The sequence below is a fragment of the Dermacentor andersoni genome, chromosome 7 (genome assembly GCF_023375885.2).
Source record: "Dermacentor andersoni chromosome 7, qqDerAnde1_hic_scaffold, whole genome shotgun sequence".
Taxonomy (NCBI): domain Eukaryota; kingdom Metazoa; phylum Arthropoda; class Arachnida; order Ixodida; family Ixodidae; genus Dermacentor; species Dermacentor andersoni.
The window spans coordinates 13758878-13785289 of NC_092820.1; the positions used below are offsets into that span (position 1 = coordinate 13758878).

General features: G+C 46.3%; 1 protein-coding gene across 3 annotated transcripts in view; it reads left to right on the forward strand.

Moving 5' to 3' along the window:
• The window catches only part of LOC129386005 (chymotrypsinogen B-like), a 717527-nt gene that overhangs the window by 157409 nt on the left and 533706 nt on the right, over positions 1-26412 (forward strand). For all 3 annotated transcript variants that reach the window (XM_055073202.2, XM_055073201.2, XM_055073200.2), the window contains exons 4-5: positions 6363-6396; positions 8310-8383. In XM_055073202.2, the coding sequence (XP_054929177.1) occupies positions 6363-6396; positions 8310-8383 (108 nt within the window). The remainder of the gene's footprint in view (positions 1-6362; positions 6397-8309; positions 8384-26412) is intronic.

Genomic DNA, 26412 nt, shown 5'->3' on the forward strand with positions numbered 1-26412 from the left:
TATGTATATATATGAACGAGAAGAAAGCGGGTTAACCAAGGGGCCCGATTTTTATTAGTCATATCATAAGAAGCCAACAAACTGACACCAAGGACAACATAGGGGAAATTACTTGCGCCTAATAAATGAAATAACGAAACTATAAATTGATGAAAATTAAAGTAGATGAAAAAACAACTTGCGGCAGGTGGGAACCGAACCCACAACCTTCGCATTTCGCGTGCGATGCTCTACCAATTGAGCTACCGCGGCGCTGTTTGCCCATCCACTTTCTTGGGTATTTATGTGTCCTAGTAAGAACCCTGGGAGTGTTAGCCAGCGCCACCACTCACAGACCTTGGCGGCGGACGTGGAACGTCTTTTTTGCCGCAGGCGTCACAAGAACGTGATATTTTTGGGTGAAGGCAACTGGTATATATGCTACCTGTAGGCATCAATGTCTTGATATTCAATTCATCATCATTCAATATTCATCAATATTGACCAGGACGCAAGACAATCTTCAACGTCGTTGTCGTCGTTGTCGTCCTTGTCGTGGTAGCTGAATATGGTAGGATCCCGCTGGTGAAAAGCGCCAGCGCAGAGAACAGGCGGCGACGGGAGCGTCTGCTGGTCAGCGTCTGACACGAAAGAAGGCGGCGGCTGAGTGCGGAGTTCCAGGGTGGTGGAGGTGAAAGGCACTCAGCACGTTCATTCATTCAATCGTTCATAAATTCATTTCTGTTTCCTTAGAGACCACCGAGGGGGTATTACATAAGGGGTGGGTTTCTGTACGCAGAATATTGTTGACACAACTGTCAGTGCGATGCGATATTTGATATTCTATGCATGAAACTTGATGGGCAGGTGATAGTGGCGGTGTTGCGAGAAAGGCCGTTCCAGTCTTTTGCTACTCTGGGAAGAAATGAAGCCGAAAATGTTTTAGTGCGGGCACGTTAGCGAGAAAATTGTAACGCATGACCAGTGCGATGAGATATGTGAGCTGCAGGGATAATGTAAGGAGCGCAATTAGGTGATGAGTGAAATAATTTGTGAAATAAAACGAGGGTTGCAATGCGTCGGCGATAAGGCAAAGGTGATAAGTTACACTCGGCTTTGAGGGATGAAGCACTGATTTTATATGGATACGAAGCGTGAATGAACCTAGCAGCACGATTTTGAACGGCTTCTAGGGTATTAGTGAGACCTACTTCGGGTGGGTTCCAGATGAGAGATGCGTAGTCTAACTTATTATTTGAAAGCAAGTAGATTTACGTGTGTCGCAGCGTTACGTAAATTACGTCTTAAGAAGCCCAAAGTTCTGTTAGCTGAAGACGTAACTTTAGCAATGTGCGTGTTCCAAGACATATTGTTAGATAAGGTAACTCCAACGTATTTACGAGTGGTTACTGATTCAACGAGGACGTTAGGTATGTTATAAGCGAAGTGAAGGGGTATTTGACGACGAGTAAGGGAAATGAGCTTGCATTTAGTAGGGTTTAGGGACATTAGCCAGTGATCACACCACTGTACTATGTGGTCGAGACCTTGTTGTAAAATAATATGGTTAGATGGGCAAATAACGCTAAATAACGCAGTCGTCAGCAAACACACGAATCTTGATTTTGGCGCATCTCGCAAGAGGCGTATCACATATTCCAGTGACATCTCATACACCAAGAAGAGGCCGACTTCGATAACCGAAGGCATTTGCTATGGATCCCGGCACACACTGGGTTGAGCACCCCCCAACGAAGCGGCTCACCGCGTTGCTCCAGGCCTCACTCACGTAGCATCATCGGAGGAAAAGCCCCCGCGGGATACTGCAAACGTCTGGGCGTTGGAGGATCGTATGACCAGGTTCGACGACATCAAGACACACTACCAGTTACAAAGACGCGTATACCCATTTCCTCAGGTTAGACAGGACGCAAGCAGTACACTTCAGAGAATTACAAACTGATTCTTACAGAAACCCCAGACTCATACACGCAATGCATCCAGACATGTACACTACAAACAGATGCACATAGTGTAGCGACGACCCGCCGTGGCTGCTCAGTGGCTATGGTGTTAGGCTGCTGAGCACGAGGTCGCGGGATCGAATCCCGGCCACGGCGGCCGCATTTCGATCAGGGCGAAATGCGAAAACACCCGTGTACTTAGATTTAGGTGCACGTTAAAGAACCCCAGGTGGTCGAAATTTCCGGAGTCCCCCACTACGGCGTGCCTCATAATCAGAAAGTGGTTTTGGCACGTAAAACCCCATAATTTTTTTTAAGTGTGGCGAGGTTGCCACACTTAATCACATGTTATGGCAATGTCAGCACTTGCAGAAGATAGTGCCAGCCTTTCCTCCTTTCCCACAAGAACCACTTCTCTCAGCACTTAACAAACAAGTCGAGCAGTGCCAACCGCTCCGTCGCTTCCACCGCCAGCCTCCGCTCGGGCTGGAAGACCCCACTGCTCACCTCGAACCTGGCAGCACAACTCTGGGCCGTCCAGCCAGCCGAGGAAGCCGCTTTGAGACAAGGTCTCGGAACCATGTCTGCGGCGGGTGCCCAGACCCACTAAAAAGACGCCGGACTCAAATCTCATTGATTTGAAAACAAAGTTTACGCTCTCAGCAAACGTGCGGATATTAGAAGATACATGCAAAGGTAGGTCATTAATGTATATTAGGAACATAAGAGGACCGAGGACAGAGCCTTGAGGCACCCCCGATGACACTGGAAGTGGGCTGGATAATTTGTTATTTGTAAGCAATACTTGTGAATGGTTAGTGAAGAATTCTTTTATGCAATTTAGTATTTTGGGTGCAAGTTTAAGATGGATAATTTTAAAATTAGGCGTTTGTGGGGTACTTTATCAAAGGCTTTCATGAAGTCAAGAAATAAGGAGTCGGTTTGCACGTCAACGTCAAGGTTAGCATAAAGGTCACGAACAAAGCTGGCAAGCTGGGTTTCGCAATAGAGACCCCTACGGAACCCAAGTTGACAATGATGAAAGAAGTTATGAGAGTCGACGAAATTCATGATGTTATAGTAAATGACGCGTTATATGAGTTTGCAAGGAACGCTGGTCAAGGAAATTGGTCGTTAGTTCAGAGGTGAGTTTTTGTTAACGGATTTGAAGATGGGAATGACCTTTCCCACTTTCCAGTCATCTGGAATGATACCGTTAATGTCGTCTAGTCCAGTTGCCAAAGACAACTTCGTCTTTTCGAAGACGGATGAGATACGATCAACAGAAAAGCTGATTTCAGGCATGGTAGACGTGATACGACATGACACATAGGTAAGGAAATGTCTACTTCTATAGTGAAGACAGATAAAAAGGCCTTGTTAAATGTATCGGCGCATTCAGCGTCAGAAATTATCTCCCCAGAGTCGTTAGCAAGATTGATAGAAGCTACTGCTTTGGGGTTAATTGTCCGCCAAAATTTACGGTCTTTATTAGTTAACATATTAGGCAAATCGTTGTTAAAGAAAGCGAATTCGGCGTTACGGATTCCTGTGAGATAACTTTTTTCGGCTGTATAATACCTGTCCCAGTTTTGGGCGCCCCCTTTAATTTAGGCATTCCTTAATAAACGTTTTTTTCTTGTTACCTACGCGGTGCGAAATTTCGTTAAACAATGTCTTTGGCTGTTTACACGGATACTAGATTTAGGGATGAACATGTGTATTAGCTCGGTTAATTTCTGCTTAATAGTGAGCCAGTTTTCCTGAACACAATAATGGTAAGAATTGCTCTCATATGTCAGTAAAAACGTGCAAAGTTCGTTATTTATGGCATCATAATTACCCTTGTTGTATAAGGTTATTGTTTTCTTGTGCGAGGGATTGTCAGTAGGGCAAAAACTTGAAATCTACATGAATTACTTTATGGTGACTAATTTCACGGAGATAGTGAATCGATGACAGGCTATGGGGATGGGTTGTCAGCATTAAATCCAAAATGTTAGAGCAAGCGCAAGTGACACGCGTTAACTGAGTTATTAACTGCGTTGGATTATAGTCAAGGCAAACACCAAGAAAATCTCTAGCTTCAGCTGTGCTAGCCGTTGTATTTTCTTCGCTCCAATTAATACCAGGAAAATTCAAAACGCCAAAAAGAACGAGATCGGCTTTAGGATATGTCAAGGTAAGCTGGTTTAGAATATTAATAAATGCGCGACAAAAGTTAGGATGATTAAATGGGGGCCTATAGGAAACACCCAATAATACATATTGTGGTAACGCTTGAAATAATACCCATACAATTTCTAAGTCGGAGTCAATGTTAATGACAAAACATGGTAATTGTTTACTGGATGCAATGAGAACACCGCCCCTGCGAGTGCCTTTGCGGTCTTTCCGATAGACATTGAAATTCGGTAAATCGGCGAGTACTTCTGCGTCGGCAACATCATTTGACAACCATGTTTCGGTTAGCATCCGAATACTGCTATCTGAAGACTTGCCAAGACGAGACAGGTGATCACGTTTGGGTATGAAACTTCGAGTGTTAGTAAATATTACGGAAAAAGAAAGGTTAGCGTTTGGTCCCGGGTGAGAACTGGCGATAACTGCTTGACGCTGATATGGTTGCTACTGGATTTCTTGCACTGTTTTTGAGGTTTTATTGAATAGATAGCGTTTCGAGCCGATGTGGAGTGTTTTATGGCATAGGGAAAATTCAACAGATTTTTGTCTTGCAATTTCGACCAAGTGACTCCTGGCGTTCTGAACCCTGCGTAAGAAATCCTCACCTCTGCTGTTGGGCGTTCCTTACAACTTACGTCCGTTTGAAAGGATCCCGTCTTTTGTTTTATGGGACGCGAATTTCGCTATTATCGACCTGCATCTCCCGCCTTTGTGTCGGCCTGAGCGATGCGCACGGTCAATTTCTTTAGGGTTGATATGTATGCCCAAGTGACAACGGCAATGTCGAATGATTATACGATTCAGAGGGCTTGGCGCCTGGAAGGCCGTAGAACATTAGATTGTTACTCCAATTGTTACTAGATTGCTAGATTGCTCTGTTGTTAATAGTTCGTTCTTGCACTTCGCTTATTAGCGTTGACTGGCCCGCGGAAAGTTGTTGTAGTTCCACAAGAATCGCATCAGGGCCGGGGTTTGACTCTACGTCCCACGATAATAACACTAACAACAAGTGAACGACATGAGCGCACTCAACAACGGTCGCACAGCAGCAACGTGGGCTCGGTCACTGCAGCAAGAAGTAATTGCTTGTCTTTTAGTAAAGAGGGGTTGTGATACAGCAACCTGCATAGCAAGAAGCAGCGGGTTTGTAGGTGACGACACGAAGCAGCCGCCAAGCCCACGAAGCGGGGCCGACAGCTGCAGCTTATTTATAGTTGGCAGCGTAGCTGATGTTTGTGACGATGGCGCTGTCCAACCACTATCCAGGGCCAGGCGCAGCGGCAGTGGCAACAGGAAGGCAGACAGTGGCGGGTTGAAGCTTGCAAGCTGACACGTTGACGGTTGTCAGCTGGATAGTGGGTGGTGCAAAGTCGTAGCACAGCAATCCACAGGCCGGCGATGTGTCAGCAGAAGCAGTCACACCGGCAGCAACGAGCAGGCGAGCGAGGACGGCAGATAGCATCTGCATAGCAATAAGTAGCGGGTTTGTAGGCGACGACACGAAGCAGCCATCAAAGCAATTGTAAAGGAGCTTTATTACAGGAGGGGCCGATGCTGGGTAGAGCGCGTCACCGAGCAGAGTCTCAAAGCTCGAGCATCTGCGGCACGTGATGTTGTTGCCAATCCTGCTGCCTACGTCCATGCGTTTTTCATTACAACGTATATATATATATATATATATATATATATATATATATATATATATATATATATATATATATATATATATATATATATGTAAAAGAAACCCGCGTAACACGCAAAGTGCCTCGAGCAGCCAGTCGCGTGTATTCACGGGCTTTTTCTACGCTCGCAAAAACACTTTCTTTCTTTTTAAATACTCATTGTTCTTTGGTTCCGTCTAATTATGCATCATAAATGTGTAAATATCACATCATACGCGGTTTTCACGATGCCATGTGACAGACAAACGAAGTGGCGGTGGCCCGAAAATTTTTTTACCAATCGTGGAGTGTTCATTTTGGAATTGAAATAGAAATGTTTGGTACAGCTTTACGTCGTAGCGCCCAAGAGATGTTCAACTTATATAAGTTAATACACTGTGATATTATTCATTCCGCACAAATTGGACCACTGTGTTACCCGTTCTTTCTTCTACTGAAGGAATTGCTGGTGTTTTCACAGATGAAAGCATGAGTTGTATTACTGTATACGATGGATTCTTGCCCTGTCATTCTACAGAAAGCTGTGACACGACATTTTTGTGGGTTTCAGGTTCATTCGCGTGTCTTCACACTCAACAACCCAGGTAGGACGTGCTTTCGTTTGTATTCCCGTGTATGTAGACCATCACCATACGGTTTTCTCTCATGGCGAATTATCGCATGGTTATTTCTATGAGCGCAACATGCATAAGGGGACCCTGGACAACATTTTCTCAAAGTGTAGACATGCATATGAAGTTAACTTGGGCTATTTCAGAAGTACTTTGCCGCAGAAAAAGTACTGGAATGCCTTCAGCAGAAGCGGAGTTATTGGCAATAAAACACCTCCTTCGCGGCAGTGCCGCTGTTGCTTCAATGCCTTGCACTGTGAAGGCTACGGTGTACTTAGATTTAGGTGCATGTTACAGAACCCCAGGGGGTCCAAATCTCCGGAGCCCCCACTGTGGCATGCTTCATATTCAGAAAGTGGTTTTGGCACGTAAACCCCATAATTTAATTTTTAATTTTTGAGAAGGCTACGTTGCAGCGGTGCATGCCCACAACGCTCCGCCTACCGATCGTCGCCAAGGTGCGCAGTTCAAATTTGATTTTGCATGTTCCCGTAGAAGCCACCGTTTCGGATTTTGGCTCTTTCGACGCGCCAGATGCAACTGAACGTAGCCAAGCGCGGTTGTCCTCGGGGAGCCGCAGTGCTCTTGGCCAGTGACTCGTTGCGGCACCCTGCGGTATCGACAGACCGCAAGCTGCGCGCAACAGCAGCGTTTTCTTTGCACACGACAGCGCGCGCTCGCGTGATTCTTGTCTCGCTGTGCTACGTGGTGGCTGTTCGTCCTGCACCCACTTGGCCGATGGCGACGCCGGACTTGCGCATTTTGAAGCGCTGCCTATCTAAGGTTCGCTCATTACGAAGTGCGCCAAGGCGTTTCACCAGGAGCGGCGAAAAGTCAGCGCGCGCTGGCAAACGTGCGTGTGAGACTAGCAAGAATTACCCAGACCCGACGGCTACGACACCGACAAGCAGAGTGGCCCAAGTATAATTCCTACGGGAGCGGCCGCGGCCGAGCGTGAGCAGGCAAGGGCGCAGTTCTTACAGAAATTCTAAAGCATCACTTCACTTACATCAGCCCCTTTGCTAAACTTGGTCAATATACACAGGAACAGCAGGAAAAAGCACATTGATCCAAACACCCTTCTTGACTGATGTCAGTTATTGGCCAATAGCAGCCGCGTATGGGAATCTGCTATGTTACGAAATAAGGCGTCCCGAAATGTGTGAGGAGCAGTTTGAAAGAACGCTGGTTTCGCCCTTGGGTTGCGAGATACGCGAGCCGCGCTCGACTGCACAATTTGATGGGTGATGTTCGCAGTGGCGTATACGCTATCCACGAACTTTGTTTTTTACACCAAGCCCAAGGGGTGGCTCAGGTTTCGTTCAAGTCCTCATGTCTCAAGCAGTAGGGACGAAGTGAAATTGTTAGTTGGCCCCTTGTCATGCCCCTCCAGACAGTTTGTAATAGACTGGAACTTATAAAGTGCCGTCTAGTGGGTGTATAGCAGAGCAATTTTCTTCATTTGTTCATTATCGGAGAACTGTGATCGGGCTAATTCATACGGGTGCACAACTCCGGATAGCACGAGAAGCTTGAATACTGTGCAAGGCCTCGATTATTACTCACCGACAAGCTCAGGCCATGATTTTGGAAGAGGGACTAACGACTAAACACGGCCAAAGCTGAGTGGAACGGTTGCTGCAATGCACATTTGATTGGCATTGTTCACGCAACAGAGCAGATTAAGGTATGCTTGGAGTGCTATGCCGAACTCATGTCAATCTATGCACGTCTCGATTGTGTGCAGGTGTAATGTGTGCATTCGTTTCCCTGTGCTTGTCTATTCGTTAACGAGAAATGGCCCACAAGAACTTTCTTGTCGCTTTAAATGGGCAGTGAAGAAGTTTCACATAGCGCTCTTCTAATAAAGTGCTTTTGTTTTCTAGGCTGTGGCGGACACATGAAATTCCGTGCAACAAAAAGCGGCTCTCCTATAACAAGAAGGTATCTGCCATGGATGGTAAGTGCTGAGAATTTCTGTCCACACTCGTGCTTTTTCTTTGTGTATATTGTTAATTGACAAGCACTAGACGCTCTGCGAAAAGAGATCTGAACGTATTTGCTTCCCCTATGAATCTCTCCGCGCACCTTAGACGCTCTTCAAGTTTATGACTTCAGTTGAGCTTGTCGGACGGAAGGGGGAAGAGGTCGCGGTAATGCGTGCAGAACGCACAGAACGACTCGTAAAGGCTGTAGCGCAAACATTGTACAACGGCCGCTCTGATATCTTCCCTAGAGCGTGCTCTTACTTGTATAACTGTAACTAGAAGAGAAAAAAAAACGGCAGTACACGCGTATACACGAAACATAAAGTTGTATCTTCCCAGCAACAATTACCTGCATGAGCAACGCTAAGTACACCAATGTTACGTATTCGGAAACGCACATACTCTAACGCTCTCACTTGCACAGAATCGTTAGAATAAATCGCAAAAGATGTAACCTAGTCGCGGAGTATGCTACACATTGAAGGGACAGTTATGTATAAATGGCAGCGTCTCAGGAACCCTGCACTCGAAGGTGCAATATATAATTTCAGTGGTGTACCTGTCTACAATAAACATGCTGCAGGAAAACCTTTCGAAATGATGCCGTAATTGCAATGTCACACACGTTTGATGAGCGGACTATGCAGGCGCTGTGGTTTCGCGCTCAGCTTCGTTGCCATCAGAACGGATGCCCTCTGCTCGCAGCCGCGTGTCTCACGAACTGAATTACAGCAACAGGGCCGCGTGGAACAGAGAACCAGGGGCACAGGCGACAGGAGATGCTCGTCACCTGATCGCCATTTTCACGATGCCATCTGAATGGAAACTTCAAGCGAGAATCAGTGGCACACAATGGGCGAGACGTCCTTCCTACTTCAGTCACACAGCGCACTGTTGTCGGTCCACGATTCGAGAGCTTTTTTTTTCTATGGTGGCGCTTCGCGAATAAATATTCTGCAGTCACGATGAGCGAAGAAGCGATAGGCTAAGTCTGTCGAGAAACGCGGAATTTTTTTTTTCGCGTATGCGCGGCCCGTATAGCCGACATATTCGCCAGTGATGACCGTTACCGCATTCCACACTTGAAAAAGTGTAAATGGAAGCACGTCTTTACTTCGTTCGCCTATACAAAATTCTGCGCCCAAAGTATGTGTTCTAACACGGGCGTGCTTAAACTCCTGTTAAGAAAGCACCCACGGGACTGTCCTATGCCTAGTTGCGTTTTTGAAGATTTCAAATTGTATCAAAGAATGGAACCCTGCTGAAGAGCTTGCTGTCCTCATGGTATCTGTACCCCCCCCTCCCCCCAAAAAAAAGAAGACACAACCAAGAAGCGCAATCATTACGTAGCGAATGCTGTTGCACAAATGCACGTTTGCCTGAGCACCAACAGCAATTTCTGGCCTGTCTTGGAGCATACGGCCAAAAAAAAGAAAGAGTAAAAAAAAACGGAAACTTCGAGTGTTTGTGAATCTACATAACACTGCAGTGATTTTGCTATTTTGCAATCACTTGTACGTTGTTTTCTTTGTTAAAAAGGAGGTATAGATAAATCACATGTCTGAGTGATCATTTCTTCAATGCTCACATTGCGGGTTGCCACTGATAATGAAATCGAATACGAATGACATGCCATTCGCCACATTAGTGAAATAGCTTTGGCTTCAGCGTAGTGGGGCTGTGGTCGTTTGGGTAGGATACTGCTGCTTATCATGCCCTGCTACAGCTCGGAACTCGTTCATCCTTCTACATGCGTCTTGTACAATGGCACACATTTCTCAAAAGCGCAAAAGCGCTCAGGATATTGCGTTATGTCTACATGGAATTGAAAACACTGCGGCACGTCTTTGCCCAATGCTTCCAGCGCATTGGATACCTGTTTGCGAACTGGTAAGCTGTTACCAAGCGGATAACTTGACTTTTCGGTATGCGTTTCACGCTTTTAATGAATTTAAATAAATTAGTATTCGTCACTGTGCTTAGGCTACCGCACATTGTATTCCCCTTACCGGAGGGCTGGCGGTGGCAATTTTTGTCTGGTGCTTGCGTGGCAGTGCGGCAAAAGTACCCATTAGACCGCTCTCAACCTCCACTGGCTCGGCATTGTACGATTCGTCGGACGAGATCTCGCCGCTGCCACCATTTGATGGAGTTGAAGGTCGTAGAGAGGAACTCGGTGAACAGGATTTATTTACACATTAACATTTTGAACAAGGCATACATCGACAGTCTAGCGTGACTCCCAAATGGTCCACGCGAGACGACGCATACAGCAAACAGCTTACGAGCACACAGCTCACTAGTACATTTTGAGCATGACAACGAGCACACAGCTCACTACGACGAGCACGACAATGAGCACACCCTAGCAGCCGGCAACCACTGCTTATAAGCACTTGTCCCCCCCTTGATTGCAAGCGAACGGAAACTTTCGTCCAGTCATCGTTCGACGTCACCGTTCGACGTCGCCGAAGATGACCCATCCTTTTGGAGGAGGCGGGCTCACATACTCATGTTGCACACAAACACAGGTGTAAAGGTCCGGAGCCGACGTCAGAGGGGCTTCGTAGAACTCTGCTCCATCAAGGGTGGCGCTGGCGGCTAGCACATTCCTGAGCTGACCCCGCGCCACGTGGCTGCCGGTTATTCGCAATTCTCTGAAGTGAGCCCCATCCAGTGGGTTGGGAACACGTGCAGCGGGCTGAAATAGGTGGCACGTTGTCACCCCGTACGGCCATTCCTAACAGCATGCACAGAAGCCGCGTTTATCATGAGCACCTGCTAGAGCAAGTCCCCGTTTTCATTATGTCGTGGATGCCGAGCGATTCCGACGCTGGCATGTACTTCTATTCATCATTCATCCTTCAGAAGCAAGAAACCGACAACCAGGCTCCTGGCGCGTAATAAACCCGCGTCATAAATCGTGAACGCTTTCGCGTTCTCTGGTGGACGACCCCGAAGTCGCTGTTTTGAGATGCGCGAATAAAATTTTCCCGGCGCATTTGCATGTACGAAGAAGAAGGGAAGAAGTGGTGGAAGAGAAGGAAGAGGTGTGCTTTGTTTTTCGGTCTAGCGGCCTCGTCCCATCCAGTGTTTTTGCGTGGAGCCTTCTGAATAAACGCCTCACGCCTTGCAACAGTTCTGGTGGAGGTGCTGGTTAACACCACGTTCAACCATTGAAGCTTTCTCTTCAAGTCTTCGCCGCAGGCGTTGCCTTGCCGGCTGTCGGCCAACCGACATATGTCCACAGACGCGGGTGCTTCGACGTCCTCGCATCCCTTCCCTTGCGAGCCACATAGGGACTCAATTCGACGGACGAAAAGCTGGGTAAGACATCAATAAATGGTTAACACATTACGAAATGGTGAGCAAAAGCAAGGGTCTCGCAGTCACAAGTTACAAATGTTCTCGCTAACTGACACCGCTGTCGTCTCGTACGAGAATCATGATGACACCCTGATGACCTGGAACACATTTGTTCCAAGAATCAAACGCTGTTTTGGTGACACCACTGCCAAGAAACAGCGTGCCAACTGACTCGTTCAAAGGGCTCAACTTGCTGGTGAGACTTCATCATCATCATCAGCAGCAGCATCATCATCAGCCTGGTTAATTCCACTGCAGGGCAAAGGCCTCTCCCATACTTCTCCAACTACCCCGGTCATGTACTAATCGTGGTCATGTCGTCCCTGCTAACTTCTTAATCTCATCCGCCCACCTAACTTTCTGCCGCCCTCCTGCTACGCTTCCCTTCCCTTGGAATCAAGTCCGTAACCCTTAATGACCATCGGTTATCTTCTCTCCTCATTACATGTCCTGCCCATGCCCATTTCTTTTTCTTGATTTCAACTAAGATGTCATTAACTCGCGTTTGTTCCCTCACCCAATCTGCTCTTTTCTTAACCCTTAACGTTACACCCGTCATTCTTACTACAGCTCGTTGCGTCGTCCTCAATTTAAGTAGAACCCTTTTCGTAAGCCTCCAGGTTTCTGCCCCGTACGTGAGTACTTGTGAGACTTGCACCGCATATATTGAGGAGATTCTTCTATATTATATATTCTTCTATATTCTATATTGAGGACGCCTATAATTTCCTTATTCGCAAAAATAACGGTTTCTAGATGCGACATTGCCGCACCTTTTAAATCTTTGGGAAGCGCCGAATAACGACCAAGTTCGGTCGCTTGGCCAATGCAACTACGGCGGCAAGCGTTGAGGTGAGTTCGTCGTCGTACCTTGCCTCAACGATACGTCATATCCTTCATGAAGAGCTACTCCGGTGCGAAGTTCCTTCATCCTCACCACGTTTGGCGAGTACCTGCCCGTCGCAGGACGCTGCATTCTCACGGCCCACTCCTACATAGCAGTCGGTGAAAGCCGCGGACTACAACTACGCGGAAACTACGTGCAATGGCATCATTGAGGGCGAGGTCCGACTGCAAACCCCGCTGTGGCCCCACCCACCAATATCAAGGACACTCAAGGGGTTATTAGGTGGATGTCGGTCGTTCTCCGTATCCCGACGTGTCTGTCTGCTTCGAAGAGCAGCGCGCGCATTGACCTGTGCGTAATTTGTGTGGTGCACCAGGCCCACTCGCACGGTTCTGTGGAAGCCGACAGTCCCCTCGGTACGAGCAGCCCGCTGGGCTGCGTTATGACGCACATCCCAATGCTCTGTTGCCGACCCGCACTATATCGGACAGTGGTTTCTGGCAATGAAGCTTCAGGAATTGCTCACCGGCCTCTGACCGCAGTTCGACGCCATCAAACGGGCACGCCGTCCACCGCGGCGGCGCTCACCGCCGCAAAACTGACCAGCGCCCCTCTTATATTTATGTTTAAGAACAAGGTGCACATTGATCGGGGTGTCTAAGTGACATTGGTCGACACGGGTGCAAGTATTTCATGAATGAGTCTTGTGCTCAGGAGAGCGCTACGGCCACGAAATCATGTTTCAGTGTGATCAAGCAGAAATATTCTTTGGAGTGGGTTGCAAACTATGGCGTAGAACGACAGAAAGCCGAGCTAGTAGGTAAGGATTCATTATGCAAAAAGAAGTGAGGCGTGCAGACAGGACACAAGAGTAGAGAAGTGGACAACACGAACGCCGACTATCAACTGAAGGGAGCACTGAGGCGAAAAAATAAAGAAGACACAAAACTCATCTGCGCATGCTCAGGAATGGTAACACCACGTGTCAGTCGGGTACACGTGCCGGTCTACGTGAGAGATAACTGTTAAGGCACTTAATCTCTTCCTTACGTAAAGTAATCGAAGGCTGACTCACGCACGCACTTCCACCATTATAGACATGCCATGCCTCTACCATAAGACACGTATCCTCATTCTTATGCCTGTACAATATCGCGCATTCATCTAACTCTGGCGTGCAGTTACAATCTCGGCAATGTAGCGAAAGATTAGAAGGCGATCCACCGGTTAACGACCTTTTATGCTCCATTAGCCTCTGATTGATACACCGCCCCGTTTGCCCTACGTAGAACTGACCACAGCTAAGGGAAATTTTATAAACCACACCCATACGACAGTCAGTAAAACTGTTGTTTTTATTGTGCTTCACTGGACAAATATCTGTTCGTTTAAGTCCTTGCCGCCTCTAATCTTGTTTCCAACATCATAATAGCGAGCACACCAAGCGACGATACCGCGAAGATAATTCGAGTTATCACCAGCTTGAGTTTCGAAGGACGCTCCTTTCAAGTCAACACCTACGTAGCGACACCTGAAGATTGCAAGCGTGCCGTGATCCACGGGATAGACGCCGGGACCACGGAAGAAGAATTGATGGAAAGCCTGACACTGCGCACCCAGGGTGTAACCATACTGAGGGCCAGAATGCTGGGGCAGTCGAAGACAGCCCTCATTACCTTCGACGGACCCTTCATTCCCAGGATGGTCAATTGGTGGGGAGGCGACTACAAATGCCACTCTTACCGACCGACGAGGCAAGTGTGCTACAACTGCGGACAGCAAGGCCACAGATCTGACGTATGTCCGACGCATGTCGGACATACGTCAGATCTGCGTGCCTGCATACGTCAGATCTGCGTGCCTGCAGGCCTTGGACGTATGTCCAAGGCCTGCAGGCAGTGAGGAGCACGGAACCCGCCAGAAGGACATCAATGCCAGCCAACGTGCCTGGTATGTGGAGGCGACCATGCCACCGGGTCCAGAGACTGCAAGGAGCGCCTGAAGCAGTTCAAGGAGTTTCGCGGGCCGGCCTATGGCGGGCGGCAAAGCCGCCAAAAGAGCCGAATCGGGCAGCAGCAGCATCAGCATCGAAAGAGATGGCTCAGCTCAGAGGGCGACCAGAGCCAATCCCGGAACAAGAGCCAGGAGCGGAGAGGGACTTCGCGGAGCCGTTCACGGAACACTTCGCGAAGCCGATCACGGACAACGCTCCCCAGTCGTCCCAAGGCATCAAGGGAGGCAAGCAACAGCCGCAGCAGCAGCGCCACCAGAAGAAGCAGAAGCCCAACAACAACAATTACAATGGCAAGGTGAGCTGGGAGTCAGGTCCTCCCAAATCGCTTGTTCCGCACTCGGATAACAATAGTCGAAATAACATCAGTACACACGAGACTCAGTTAGAAAAAGAAAATAAGGCCCTCAGACAGAAGGTAGAGGAGAAGGATAGAACGATTGAAGAGCTAATGAGAGCAGTTAGGGACCTCCAATCGGGAGCCCCTCACAGGGCATCGCATCCATAAGAACAGGCATCAGAAGCACCCGAATACTTTGTCAAGTTCATGGCAGAGATGAGACAGAAATTCAACATAATAGAGCAACGAAGAGATGCAAAACACAGACATACGCAACATGCGTAAACAAGAAAGAACACAAGGGGTCAAAGACAAATTTGACCAGCGACGTCCAACATTAGGCCTGTATTCAGATAACTAATCATGGCCAGACCCAATAGAAAAAAGGCAAAAACGAAAACTTGAAATCTGGCAGGGGAATTGCAGAGGCTACCGAAGAAAACAAGGACAAATACAACAGTACATCAACAAGCAGCTAATTCCGCCCGATGGCATTGCTCTGCAAGAGACCTGGGGCTTCACGCCAGAATTACAGGGGTATACATGCCAAGCATAGGAGGTCACTGGTCGAACAGCCATTCTGATCAGCAGCACCCTTGCCGCCATAGCACACGACAAAATTGCTGACACAGACATAGATCATGAGATTACCGAAATTATACCGAAAAAGAAGAATGTGGAAAGTACTTTTATTGTAAACGTATACAGTCCTCCAAAGCAGAAGAAGGGCAAATTCACGCACCTCTTCCACGGTGTCAGCAGGTTGGCTAAAAACAACACGCTCGTATTCGTTGGAGACTTCAATGCCAAGGATCCTAGCTGGGGATACAACACCACCGATAAAAAGAATACGACAGTCAAGGAGGCGGCTGACAGCATAAACTGCCAACTTCTAACGGACCCAGAGGTCCCCACCAGGATGGGAAACAGCGTCCAGGAGGACACCAGCCCTGACCTCACCTTCGTAAGAAGAGCGAGACAGGCGGTCTGGGAAAATATGCTGGAAAGCCTGGGTAGTGATCATTACATCATCAAGACGCAAATCGGAATGGCTCATATAAAGCGTCGGATAGGTACAGCAAAAATAACGGATTGGGATGCCTTTAGAGAAGCCTGTGATGGACATCCGCTGGGCGCGATACTGTCAATCAAGGAATGGGGAAATATGCTGAAGGAAAGGCTAAGCGAGTAGACCAAGGAGATTGACCGCACAGAGCAAATGCCGGAGGTTGACTCTAGAATGCTTCGGCCATGGGAGGCAAGACAGAGCCTGACCAAAAGGTGGAGGAGACAGAAGTTTAATATTAAGCTAAAGCTGAAGATTGCGGAAATTACGCAAAAGACGGAAGAGTATGCGGAACAATTGGCGAGAGCAAATTGGCAGCAATTTAGCAATTCCTTAAGCGGAGCCCTGAGTACTGTCCGAACGTGGAGCATACTCAAAGCACTCCTGGACCCGACTAAAACCAAGTCGGAGAACAACAAGGCCATACAGAGGCTGGTTCACCAGTTTCAGGGCTCAGAGTATGAGCTCAGAGAAAGAGTAAGGCACAAGTGCTTCGGGGACGTTGACCCAGCAGCCTACACGCAGTGCTACAAGGGGAAAGAAAATTCTGATCTGGACAGGCCTATAACCAAAGAGGGAGTATACGCAGCAATAAGAAATACCACTAGGAATACGGCTGCAGGCGCCGACAAGATAAAAAACGCGCTGATTCGCAACCTCGGTGATGAGCTTGTAGTCGAACTTACTGACTACCTCAACAAGCACTGGGCGGAGGAGACAGTACCCGAGGAGTGGAAGCATTCTGAGGTAGTGATGATTCCAAAACCTGGCAAAAAACTGCAAGTAGAAAATCTTAGACCAATCTCTCTCACGTCATGCTTAGGCAAGCTGTACGAGCGGGTGGTTACAATGAGGCTACAAAATTATATGGAGGACAACGAGCTGTACCCCCCCCCCCCCCGCATGTTTGGATTCCGCGCTAAATTATCGACGCAAGACGTGCTCCTCCAGCTCAAGGAAGAGATGCTCAGCAACGTCCCACGGAACAGCGAACATGTCATCATGGCACTGGACATTAAAGGAGCCTTCGACAATGTCAGCCACGACGCCATCCTCACAGGAATGGATAGCCTAAACTGTGGCAGAAGGATTCATGGCTACGTCAAGGCCTTCCTCTCTAACCGGACAGCAACAATCGGCCTGGGAGCAGTCAGATCAGAGAAGTTTCGCACTCCAAACAAGGGAACTCCTCAAGGGTCGGTCATCTCCTTCATCCTCTTCAACGTCGCAATGATCGGGCTAGGAAGACAACTCGAACAACTTGAAGGCATACGGCACGTCATGTACGCTGACGACATCACGGTATGGGTGAACCGGGGATCGCTCAGCGAAAAAGAAGAGTGCCTGCAAAAAGCGGCCACCTGCGTAGAAACCTACGTCGGGGCGAGGGGCCTCGCCTGCTCGACGGAGCAGTCCGAGCTCCTAAGGGTGTGGCGAGGCAAACAAAATTGAACGGTCCCTACAAACGATGAGCTCATCCTCAACGTATACCTCGCGGGACAATGCATTCCGGAGAAGACCACCATTCGGATGCTGGGGATGTGGTATCAGTTCAATAAACGGTGCAATCATACCCTGACACTGCTGAAGACTGCCACCATGCAGGTAGCCCGTATGATCAACAGAGTATCTAGCAAGAGACACGGCATGAAGGAGAGCTCAGGCTAGTCAGTAGCCGCGTGGTAAGCAGAGTGGTGTATAGCCTTCGCTACCACAAATGCATCAAGCAAGAAGAAGAACAAGCGGACGCCATACTGCGAAAGACGTACAAAACTGCGCTTCACCTGCCGCAGTGCACATCGACCGAGAAACTGCTGGCCCTGGGACTGCACAATACATTCAGTGAACTAAGAGAAGCACTACTATGCTCTCAGGCACGTAGGTTGATGCAGACCCCCACGGGAAGGGTGCTCCTGCGAAGATACGGTGGCGGCAACATGATCCAAGAGATCGAACGTACCGAGGCCATTCCGTACAAGTATCGTAGTACACTGCGAGTCGCACTGATACCCAAGAATATGGACCGGAACCTGCACAAGGAGCGTAGAGAAGCAAGAGCGGAGTACGTGCAGAGAACCTTGGCGAACAAGGACAACACAAGGTATACGGACGCGGCAACATTCGTCAAACACGGAAGACAAAACAGCAGAGCAGTGGCGTCGGTGGTTAATTCGGATCTCAAGGAGATCACCAGCGCAGCACTACAGGACTGCACGGTAGTCGAGGCCGAAGAGGCAGCTGTGGCTTTGGGAGCACTGGAGGGCTATCGATCTGGCAGGTCCCTAACAATAATAACAGACTCTCAAGCAGCATGCCGTAATTATACAAACGGTAGAATTGGGTGCAGAGCACGCCACATACTCTGCTCATGCGACCCGGGAAACAAAGTTCAGCATACCATAATCTGGGTACCAGGGCACACTGGCATAACAGGGAACCAAGAGGCGGATAGGATAGCTCGAGGGCATACCAACCGGGCGTCCGACACATCAAGCCTTGAGGAACCCGATTCAGTACCTATGGGCTACTCAGATATCCTAAATTATTATAAAGGGGTCAGACTGAAGTACCCACCCCCAGATAAGGAACTAAGCAGAGAGGATGCTGTTGCATGGCGACAACTGCAGACGGGTACTTTCCCGAATCTAAACCTTCTCAATAAAAATTTCCCTACACAGTATGTGGCTAAGTGCCCATGGTGCGGAGAGAAACCAGATCTATACCACATATCATGGGCCTGTCAAAATATTGAGTCCCCAACTATCTATAAAATTAAAAACCCGAGTGCGGAACAGTGGGAGAGTATGCTTTCCAGCGTAAGCTTGAACGGCCAAAAGCGCTTAGTAGAGCGAGCTCGCGGGTTGGCCATACTCAGTGGAGCCTTGGACTAGGGCACCAACCCTGTGATTGCAGACAGAAGAATTCATCAGAAGATGGAAGAGGCCGTCTGAAGCCGCGAAGATCTCTTTTCTAGAGCCCAATAAATGTTTTCCGATCCGATCAATCTGTTCGTTTTTTTCCTTTTACCCGTTCCTGTTTATCCGCTCCCTTTTTATCAGATCCTAGTGTAGCAGTGGCCACTGTGGCTGAGCGCCTAAACAAGTCGGTTTCGAGAGGGACGGACGTGATTACGGAAAGTAGTAATAGCAAAAAAAGTGTAGTGTCTATTCCGTATATTCATTCAGTGTCGCACAGGCTTAAAAAAGTTGCAAGTAGATATGATGGTAATGTTGCTTTCACTGCTCCCAATAAGCTAGGTAAGCTATGCGCTGCCGTACAGAATAAAAAGGAGCGGGTAAAAGGCAAAAAACGAACAGGTATTTGTCCAGTGAAGCACAATAAGAACAACAGTTTTACTGACTGTCGTATGGGTGCGGTTTATGAAATTCCCCTTAGCTGTGGCCAGTTCTACGTAGGGCAAACGGGGCGGTGTATCAATCAGAGGCTAATGGAACATAAAAGGTCGCTAACCGGTGGATCGCCTTCTAATCTTTCGCTACGTTGCCGAGATTGTAACTGCACGCCAGAGTTAGATGAATGCGCGATATTGTACAGGCATAAGAATGAGGATACGCGTTTTATGGTAGAGGCATGGCACATCTATAATGGTGGAAGTGCGTGGGTGAGTCAGCCTCCGATTACTTTACATAAGGAAGAGATTAAGTGCCTTAACGGTTATTTCTCACGTAGACCGGCACGTGTACCCGACTGACACGTGGTTTTACCATTCCTGAGCATGCGCAGATGAGTTTTGTGTCTTCTTTCTTTTTTCGCCTCAGTGCTCCCTTCAGTTGATAGTCGGCGTTCGTGTTGTCCCCTGCTCTACTCTTGTGTCCTGTCTGCACACATCACTTTTTTTTGCATAATGAAATTATTGCGTCCTGCTGGTGTGTGTGCTGTCGACGCATCCGTAGGCGGTCGACCTTTTAGTACCGAAATTATATCCCTGTGCGCGCGTGCCCTAATTTTGGGCATTGACTTTGTGAGGCAGTGTGTTGCTACAGTTGACTGTCGAACTGGGGAGCTGTCAGTGCGCGACAACATTCCATCCGGGTTTCTGCAGGACAGCAGCCATTGTCACGAAAGTACCTTTTCTGTCTCTGGAGATACTATAGTGCCAGCCTTGTCACTTGTTTGCGTTCCAGTTGCTTGAGCCAGCACTACACGCGCTAAGTTCCATGCGACGGTGGAACCCATTCATCCGGCTTGTGCAAAAAAGTACATTGTGTTCTCGCACGCCCTAGTGCTAGTGGAGGATGGGCGTTCGGATTTGTGGACTGTGAATTACACCATGGAGCCTGCGATATTTTCTGACTGCTTGAAATTCGCTTGAAAGACGCGCATTTGATGGCGGCTTAACTGACAGATGCAGATTGACCAGGCGAGGTGAGAAACCTGGATCTACGGACTCGTGTGTTCTTCGCATGGTCAACAGGTCACTCAGCACCAGTGAGAGCTGTGCCGGTGTTCTGTCAAGATACTTGCCTGTGTTCGACTTTTGCCACGATGCCAAAGTGCCTTCGATCCCTCCGTCGTCCCGCACACGTCACACGATCAACATAGGTACAGCACATTCGATGAGACAAAAGCCTTACCGAGGCTCCCAAGCAGGACGCAAGATAATCCATGAAGTTCGCGAAATACTTCAAATAGGAATTGTTCTGGAGTCGTGCATTCCTTGGGCGGCTCCACTGACACTTATTCAACAGAAAGATGGAACCCCTTACAAAAATGCATATTAACATTAGTTAGGGCTCTTGCCAACTTTCTATTTACTTTCCTGACAGTCTGTTTAGATTTACTTTGTAGTAACATTTGTTAACACTTTCAAAATACTTCCTCCTTACTTTTGTATAAAGAACAATCTAAATACACCGTTAACAGTCTTTCTTCATACATATCTATAACGAATATTTTAAGTACACCGTTCAAAGATTTCCTTCTTACTTTTGTATAAAGAATATTTCAAATACACCATTAAAAGACTTCCTTATTACTTTTCTTTACTGAACATTTGTTCATACACCGTTGAAAGGCTTCCTACTTACTTTTGTATAAAGTATTTTTTAAGTACACTGTTGACATACCTTCTTCTAACCTTTGTCTTAACATCAAACTTAATGCTCCGTCAAAAGGTTCGTTACTTTTGTGTAAAGAATTGAATTGAATTGAATATATCTTTATTTCCAACACACTGGGGGAGACAGGGAAGAAAAGCTGCAAGTGCAGCTTGAAAAAACACCCTGCCCCCTATGACCACAAGACGCGGGCAGCGCGGAGCTGCCGCGTGTTTTTAACACTACAGAAATACACAGTTTTTCAAGAATTCATGAGAAGCGCTAAGTGAAAAGTTTTGACTCAGTTTTTGCGTTACAAAGTTTAAATGGTCATTCCATAGCAGCGATGAAGAAAAATACACGCCTAGAATTTTGATGCGTTCTACAAATTCAATCGGAGCATTATTATAGGCTATGCCTATAATAATGCTCCGAAGTAAAGGGGAAGTGCTTCCTTTTGGACGAAAAATTATAGCTTTAGTTTTGGCTGGGTTAACACATAAACAGTTTTGCTTAGACCATGTACTAAGTTTCAGGAGCACTTCATTTGATGTTGTGATAAGCTCGGTATAAGAACGTGATGTTAGAAATCTACTGGTGTCGTCTTGCTAAATTAAAAATTTTACATTGAAATGAATATTTACAATATCGTTAACGTATAGATTAAAAAGCAAAGGACCCAGAATGCTGCCTTGAGGCACTCCAGAAGGTGTAAACCTCTCTTGGGACCTGAAATTATTTATCTGTACATATTGGCGTCTATCTTGAAAATACGACTTAACAAATTCAAGAGGAAGTCCTCTAACTCCATAACGATTAAGCTTATGAAAAAGAATGTTGTGGCTAATATAATCGAACGCTTTACTAAAATCTACAAATAAACTGAGAGTTATGAGCTTGTTTTCGAAATTGTTAAGGATATATTCTTTATGATGCAGTAGGGCTAACTCTGTAGACTTGTCTTTTTGAAACCCATGCTGAGATTCGCTAATTAAGTTGTGCTTATTACAGAATGAGTTTAAACATACAAATATTATTTTCTCTAAAGCTTTGGAAAAAATAGGGAGAACAGATATGGGCTGGTAATTATTTATGTCTAGCTTGTTGCCTTTCTTATGGAGTACTGTTACTCTCGCACTCTTCATCTTAACAGGAAAAACACCAGTTGAGATGCATAAGTTGTATATGTGTGCAAGTAGCTCAGTGATTTTATGCAGCACAAATTTTACGGGTGTTATTTGTATCCCATCAGGCTCAATGCATGATGAGTTTTTAAAACTAGAAAATACTGCATGCACTTCATGAACATCTGTAGGCTGGAAAAAGAGCGTGTTTTGATTTGGAAGGAAAGTAAGGTTAGGAAGTTTTGGAGAAGTAACATAGGTATCGCGATACACAAATGTTTATTAAACTGTTCGACCATTTGCTGCTGTGAAAGCTTCTGTCCTTTGTAAGCAATTTGTTCTATAGACTCGCTCCTTCTTTGTCGCCCCAATACAAAATTCAGGTTATTCCAAAGTTTATGGCTCTGAGAGGAAGAAGAAAACATCTGGAAATAACATGCATCTTTTCTTTTCGTAACTCTTTGGTTAGTTTATTAGTTAGTTATTAGTTATTATTATTAGTTAGTTATTAGGCAGGGGTGACTTCGCTTTCGACAACTGTGACACGGCTACTTTCGAAGAATGATGAACTAGAAAACTGGTCCCGTCGCAACAATATAATTCTACACGGCCTTGATGAACCGGCTGGCGAAACTCACGAAACATTTATTTATTTATTTATTTATTTATTTATTTATTTATTTATTTATTTATTTATTTATTTATTTATTTCACGTACTTTCAAGGCCCGAAGGCGTTACAGAAAGGAGTGGAGTCAAAACAAGAAGTAATGCAGTAAAAAATACAAACAAAAAAGTATTAACAAAAATACTAACAAAAGGCATTCTGAACGGCTGTCTTGAAGTTAGTAGGGTCGGTGATGAGTGCGATTGAGGCGGGAAGGCGATTCCAGTCCGTGCTCGTCCTGGGGATGAATGAGTCACTGTACCGGTTAGTACGGCATAATGGCACCCCGATTTTAAGGCTGTGGTCAGTGCGGGCAGAAATATAAGACGGAGGGGCAAGAAGGGTCTCTTTTAAAAGGGGGTTCAAGTGAAAAACTTTGTGAAAAAGGGAGAGACGGGAAGATTTGCGGCGTGACGAAAGATCGGGTAAGTTAAGAGTTCGTTTCATTGAAGAAATACTTGCATAGCGAGAATAATTAGATAATACAAAGCGTGCACTGCGATTTTGAATACTTTCAAGAGTAGAAACTAATGAAGACTGAGTCGGATCCCAAATGGCTGAAGCATACTCCAATTTGGAGCGAACTAAAGTTTTATAAAGAGTTAGCTTCAGGGAAGAAGGGGCAGAGCTAAAATTACGGCGTAAGTAACCAAGCATGCTATTAGCGTTTTTAGTAACATAGTCAATATGCGAGTGCCAAGAAAGGTTATTTGATATGTGTAGGCCGAGATACTTGTAAGAGCTAACTGACGTCACAGGTGCACCATTAATAAAGTAGGTGTGTGTGGCAGCGTTACGAGATATACGCATGGCCTTGCATTTATTTGAATTTAGTTGCATGCACCAATTAGAACACCACTCAATTACGCGGTTAAGGTCGTCCTGCAGCTCTTGGGAATCTGAAGGATTAGTAATTTTACGGTAAAGAACACAGTCATCCGCGAAAAGCTTTATGGAAGAGTAAAGAACGCAGTTCGGAAGATCGTTAATATAGATTAGAAAGAGAAGTGGACCCAGGACTGACCCTTGAGGAACACCTGCTGGTACGTTAGAAAACCGAGAATTACAGTTATTAGTGTTTACAAACTGCGTCCTGTTAGAAAGAAAGTTTTTTATCCATTCGAGTACATTAGCGTCCAAGTTAAGTTGAGACAGCTTAAGCAGAAGTAAATCATGGGTCACAGAGTCAAAGGCTTTGGCAAAATCAAGAAATACGCAGTCAATGTCGGTACCTAGATCAGAAATTGCAAAGAGATCGTTAGTAAATGTTAAGAGCTGTGTTTCACAGGAAAAGAACTTACGGAAACCATGTTGACAGGGGTTGAAAAAGGAGTTTGATTCTAAAAACTCAGCCAAATGTGAATATATTATATGCTCAAGAATTTTACATGAAATGCTTGTTAGTGAGATAGGCCTGTAATTGCTGGGTAAGTGTGTGTTACCTGATTTATGAACTGGAATCACCTTTCCCACGCACCAGTCGTGTGGAAGAATAGACTGCTGTAATGACTGAGTGAAAATGTGCGACAATATAACAGCAGAAAATACATTAGTACACTTCAAAATTTTTGAATTCAGGCAGTCTGGGCCGGCAGAGGAAGACGTTTTTTGATTGTTAATTAGGCAGCTAACACCAACCCAGTCAATAGAGATTGGATCCATGGGCGAAAAACCAGAATTGGATACAAGCGGTAATCCACGTGGCATTGTGGTAACATGTGAAGAGAACACATCATTAAATACATTACAGCATTCTTCAGGAGCAACAGGTTGATCATTTGGGTATGTTAATTGGATTATTTTGCTTGGAGTACCGTTAACTATGGTCCAGAATTTACGAGGATTAGTTTGCAAGATGGACGGAAGGGTAACAGAATAAAAATGCTGTTTCGCACTAGCGGATGCTGTGTTGTAGTCACTTTCAGTGAGGTAGTAAGCGGACCAAGCAACGTCACTGTATGAAGCTTTTGCGCGACGAAACAACCGCTTTTTTTTGTTACGTAGTCGCTTCAAAAAGGGGTTGAACCAAGGGGACCGTGGCTTGCAAGCGACTGTTCTTTGCGGTACGAAACGTTCGAATAATGACAACAATTTATTTTTGAAAATGCACCAGTTTTCTTCAACACAGCGCTGATCGCAATTAGCGATGTAAGAAGCTGCGAAATTTTCCATTTCAGCGGTAATGGAAGCCAAGTCGGCTTTGCTGTAATCGCGGATCACCTTCGTAGTTTTCTTAACAGGAGCCCGTGTGTTGATATGAAAAGTGAGTGCAAGGTGATCACTTAAGCCTTTTATGTAAATAATTGGGGAAACTGTGTCAGGGTTTGTTGTGAGAATCAGATCTAGTATGTTAGATGAAGAGGCACACACGCGCGTTGGTTTCAGTACAAGCTGGGTGAAGTGGAAATCCAAACAAGTGTTTATGAACTGGGTACTCTGAGAAGACTGGGACGTTGCCGTGTCGTTACGCCAAATGATATCGGGAAAGTTGAAGTCACCAAGAAGAAAAAGGGGAGCGTTAGGGTATCTGACAACTAATTTGTTCAATGCGTCGTGAAGGTCATCGCAAAATGATGTCGAAGCAGTAGGAGGGCGATAGCATGTGCAAAATATAACATCTCTGTTGTCGAGTACAACGCGCACGCAAACAAGTTCAAGTGGTGTTTCTATGGAAACTGAGCTTGAAGTGAGCGTTTCAGATACTGCAATCAAGACACCTCCACCTGATCGCACACCACGATCGCAGCGATAACATGAATACAGTTTTTCACAATAAAAAATTTCGCTATTTTTTATCCGAGCAGAGAGCCATGTTTCAGTGAGACATACTATGTCAGCAGCGCATGGATCAATCAGTGAGGACACCGCAGCACGTTTATTTAGTAGACTTCGCACGTTAGTGAAAAAAACAGATATGGTGTTATTAGATTGCGCATGTGCTAGCTATGTCGAACCATTTCCTTCGATAGCTTGACGCGACCGAACAGAAGAGCGTGCTGCACGTGGCATGTTGACTTCGCATACATTGTCAGTGGTAGAACAGTAAACGTAGCACTTCTTGTTCAAAAATAACTTATTTAGCCGTATTGAGTATGTCTGTCCTGATGCCTTAGCAAAATCAAGCAGCTTTTTCCTAGACTGGCGCGTTGCTCGGCAGAAATCTTCGCCCACAGATACCCCGGCGGATTTCAGATTAGATTTTAGTGCCAGAATTTTATCCTTTAGTTTTGAGCAAGAAAATTTCATTATAATCGGGCGAGTCTTATTAGCAGTATACGAGCCAAGTCGGTGGGCTCTACATACCATATTCTCGGGGACCTCAAACTTAAGATGATGAGATAAAAATTCGCACACCGATTTTTCGGACTGCGCCCATGTTTCTGACGGAGTGTCAGAAATACCATAAAATATTAAGTTATCCCGGCGGGAGCGATCTTCTACATCATCGAGACGTGTCAGGAGGGAGGCATTTTCAGTTTTAACGGCGTGAGCTACAACTGCAGGTATGTCAGCTGACGATGGGT